The 3,497-nt window shown below is 44.5% G+C and overlaps 1 protein-coding gene and 1 long non-coding RNA gene across 2 annotated transcripts; both read left to right on the top strand.

Moving 5' to 3' along the window:
• Positions 1-324: 324 nt before the first annotated feature.
• On the top strand, positions 325-1,111 carry LOC149988276 (uncharacterized). Its single transcript, XR_016505161.1, has 2 exons — positions 325-775; positions 971-1,111. It is a non-coding gene; the product is annotated as an uncharacterized LOC149988276 (long non-coding RNA).
• A 229-nt stretch (positions 1,112-1,340) lies between these two features.
• Positions 1,341-2,774, top strand: LOC112287363 (uncharacterized). Its single transcript, XM_024530296.3, has 3 exons — positions 1,341-1,699; positions 1,920-2,198; positions 2,512-2,774. Exons 1-3 carry the CDS (start codon positions 1,652-1,654, stop codon positions 2,692-2,694), a joined length of 510 nt encoding a protein of 169 aa, XP_024386064.1. The 5' UTR covers positions 1,341-1,651; the 3' UTR covers positions 2,695-2,774.
• Positions 2,775-3,497: the final 723 nt, after the last annotated feature.

Genomic DNA, 3,497 nt, shown 5'->3' on the forward strand with positions numbered 1-3,497 from the left:
TAAGAAAGTTCACCATGAGCAATATTCTCAGTCTGTTTAAAATTTGACCAATTCCAAAACCCTAAACCTACAGCAAACAAACAACAAGAATGAAATTTAGCATAGTTAACTAAAATTCATCTTGAAATCCAGCATATTTAATAAAAGATATTGAACAAAATCTGGTTCAGTTTACTTTGGAACCGTCATGGTTTGGAGAATTAACCTCCCTCCTAATTCTCTGACCCAATCTTTAAAAAAAAAGACACTAAATAAAACTCATCAAATTATAATATTAAAAAAATATTACACTCCATGATCAGCGCAAGTCCCCAAACATACTAAAGATTTCCACAAAATTTATTCAATAAACACTAAACTCAACTTAGCGTCAACGTGATAGACAGACTTAGTAACTGCCACAGAAAAAGACTCACTAATCAAGCATGATTAGTAACTGGCTATGTCAGACTACTCTCTAAGCACGAACGCCGCAGGCCACGCTGATCGCGGCGTCGGCGGCGGCGGCGGCGTCCAGAAGCGAAGAGGAATGGATGCGAGCGGGAATTGGGAGATCAGGAAATGCCGTCGGGGCGAGATAAAAATAAGCTGCGCAATCGGAATAAGCAGCGAGGAAACTGGTACCCAACTCCTTTGAACAGCCGGAGAGTGGCGCCCATGGTCGTCATGTTCCATGCCCTGTAGCAAGCAATCAAGCAAGCAAGCGATTTCTCCTCCTCCTCCTCTCGTGATCAGTGCCGCGATGACGCACACTTGGTGCTACAAACGGCGCCCTGTGAGTATCCCCCCTGGAATCGATCGCTCCATCGATCCATCAATCAAACAATCCCTTCTTTGCCGTCTGGCTGTGCGATTTTTTGTTTTTTTGTGTTTTTTTTTGTGTTTTTTTTGGTGTTTTTTATTTCTATTTTTTTTCATGACGTGAATCGGCAACTCCCAACTTGTTATCCGCATCGTCGAATGATCGCAGCCACGCCAGTATGGGCCACCCTTGAATCATTCACCCTCGCGACTTCAGAGAGGAGTCGCACGTGCAGCGGAGGTTGAATCCCATCGTCGCGTTTCACAGCCCCTAATTATTTGCTATTCCTGAGTTTTTACTCGGATGTGGAGAAGAATCTTACTTTGTTCTGATGCGGCTGGTGGCGCCGGCACCCCGCCTTCATCCCTTTAGCTCAGTTATGAGGGCTTTCAATTAGGATCTGCAATGTCAGAAGCCCCACTATCCCTCTTGCGTGTCCTGAGTGCTTTTTGAGCTTTTGGGTTGGAGAAAGCGGCATGAAGTGGCGAGGACGCTGCTAAATAGAACGGAGTAGCAGTTGTTGGGGATTCTTCTATGTGAGGGCTCTGTTGTGAGCGATTGTCGAATTTGTGGGGTTGTTCCTGTTTGGATGCCCAATACATGAGTTGGGTATCTCTACTGACTTCCTGTTTTGTTTACTCTGCAAGTCGGGACTTGCAACTAAGTATTACGACATGAGTAGCGTTTGTGCGTGGATGTGAGAGAGCTGGCGAGCTTCCTGGATGAAGCGGCGTTTTGTGATAGTCGAGCTCAGCGTTGGGAGGTTGGAGTGAAGAGTAAGAGGAGGCAGAGAAGCTGGGGTAGAGGTCGGGCTGTGAATGTGCATGTGAAGGGAGTGTTGGTGACATCATGCCGCGTTTTCTTCCTGTGCAATGCCATAAGTGCTCCGTGCTGCAGGTTCGTGACAAAGTTTTTGAAGTTTGGCATTTGCATGAGCCGTGCTTCTCAGCGAGAGGGTTCTTGCTGACAGTAAAATATGAACATCGTTCAATATCGTGAAATATATTTTCTAGTCATGAAGTGCCGGGCAGATTGCGGCATTTAGCACATTTTGTTTGCTTCGTTTTTTCAGGAGATTCATGCGCAGCGAGATTGACCAATCCCTCTTCCTGTGCAGATCAAGCCGGCCCAAAAGTCCGGACTCAAATGGTGCTGCAGCATGTGTAGGAAGCCTGAGATTAAAGTCACCACAGACACCGAAAGCCCTGTGACAGATGTTAGCCTGTTCGTGGAGGAGCTCAATCTTCCGCAGTCAGCAGAAGAAATGGAATCTGTGTCCAACACATTTCATGGCGTGGAGAATCTAGGTGGGATTGGTAACTGGGAGGGATTGTACTTCCAGTCGGCCCACACTCAGTTTCAGCAGAATAATTGGAAACGCGTCAACCCCATAAAGGTTATTCTCTCATGAAATTTTTATACAAGTTGTAAAGAAAATGCGGGTTATATGCTTCTGCGGAGGAGTAACTTGAACAGGATTTCTTTTAGGGCTTTCACTGTCGCATTCCAAGAGATGCAGAACCTGCTTGTTTGTGACTCAAAATGATTGCAATGTTTTATTTTCAGGTCACTCTGAAAGCCAGTGACCTCGAGTCATATTTCAAGAACGGTAGCCAAATTTGGCTTTCAAAGTGACCTGAAAATGTCGTAGATTTTTTCCCCTCGAAGAATGCGGCTGTTAACGTGATGTTGATTGTATTTTTCTGCAGGTATATGAGGACGACTTCGTAAATCATACACATGTAGGGGATAAGCGAGGTGGATCTCAGCACAGGCAGTTTCTGGGCTACTTGTGGGGACGATGGCACAACAAATCTTCGAACAAGGATGTGGTGGAGCTGATGGAGTTTGCAGGGGGTGATGGAAACGAGGACAATGTTCAATGCTCCTAGATTTTTTTGTGTACATAGCATGAGTTCGATCAATTGTGTAAATTATAACTGAGGATCATAAATTATTTCCATTGCAAATTCATGTTCTTGTATTTATCGAATGTTTCTGCCAAGTATCCTGAAATCTGGTCCATACGACTGGAAGCAAAGCATATCACTCGGATGTAAATAATTCAGATGTGAATTCTACACAGCAGTGAATCGACTTTGACAACAGTTAGAACTGAAGGGAATATAAATTATTAGTTTTCGGTATGTTACTGATATCTCGAATCTGTAAATAGATTGTAAAATGCTCAAGAAGTTTACCCATCTTTGTAAACCAGATTGCTTGAGTATTCCAAGGAAAGTGGATACACTGGCAACGAAGGCCAAACACCGGCTAATATACTTTTGCCCAATGACCGAACAGTGGTGTGTTAGCAAGCTTTACAGGATGTAACAGGTGAGTTGGGCATAAAAGTCCTTTAAATCCTCGTTGAGTAGTGCCTCCATGTCATCTCTTAGATCCCAACCTGCCATCTTCCCAGCGCAGGAGCCTTCGCTCTTCTATTAGTGGCGATGAGGACAAGAGAGCTCAACCTGGGATTATTTCTGCCGCTGCTTAGCTCTAGATGGCTTTAGGTTAATGTGGTGTTGTAGAAGTAGCTGTTGTTATGGCGATAGTTAAAGTTCGACCGGTGGTTGTTCCTGTCAAGGAAGCAATGGAGAATGAGTTTAGTTGTGATCGAGGTTGAGGTTTTAGATGTTGTGGTGGAGGTGATGAGATAGAGGATAGGATCGAAGTCTCCTGTTGTATTGCT

The sequence above is a fragment of the Physcomitrium patens genome, chromosome 10 (assembly GCF_059467195.1).
Source record: "Physcomitrium patens ecotype Gransden chromosome 10, ASM5946719v1, whole genome shotgun sequence".
Lineage (NCBI taxonomy): Eukaryota > Viridiplantae > Streptophyta > Bryopsida > Funariales > Funariaceae > Physcomitrium > Physcomitrium patens.

Excerpts from the sequence above, each read along its gene's own strand:
- LOC112287363 (XM_024530296.3), top strand. The coding sequence starts at position 1,652 with ATGCCGCGTTTTCTTCCTGTGCAATGCCATAAGTGCTCCGTGCTGCAG. Across the intron at positions 1,700-1,919 it reads ATAAGTGCTCCGTGCTGCAG|ATCAAGCCGGCCCAAAAGTC; the intron begins GTTCGTGACAAA and ends CTTCCTGTGCAG. Across the intron at positions 2,199-2,511 it reads AACGCGTCAACCCCATAAAG|GTATATGAGGACGACTTCGT; the intron begins GTTATTCTCTCA and ends ATTTTTCTGCAG.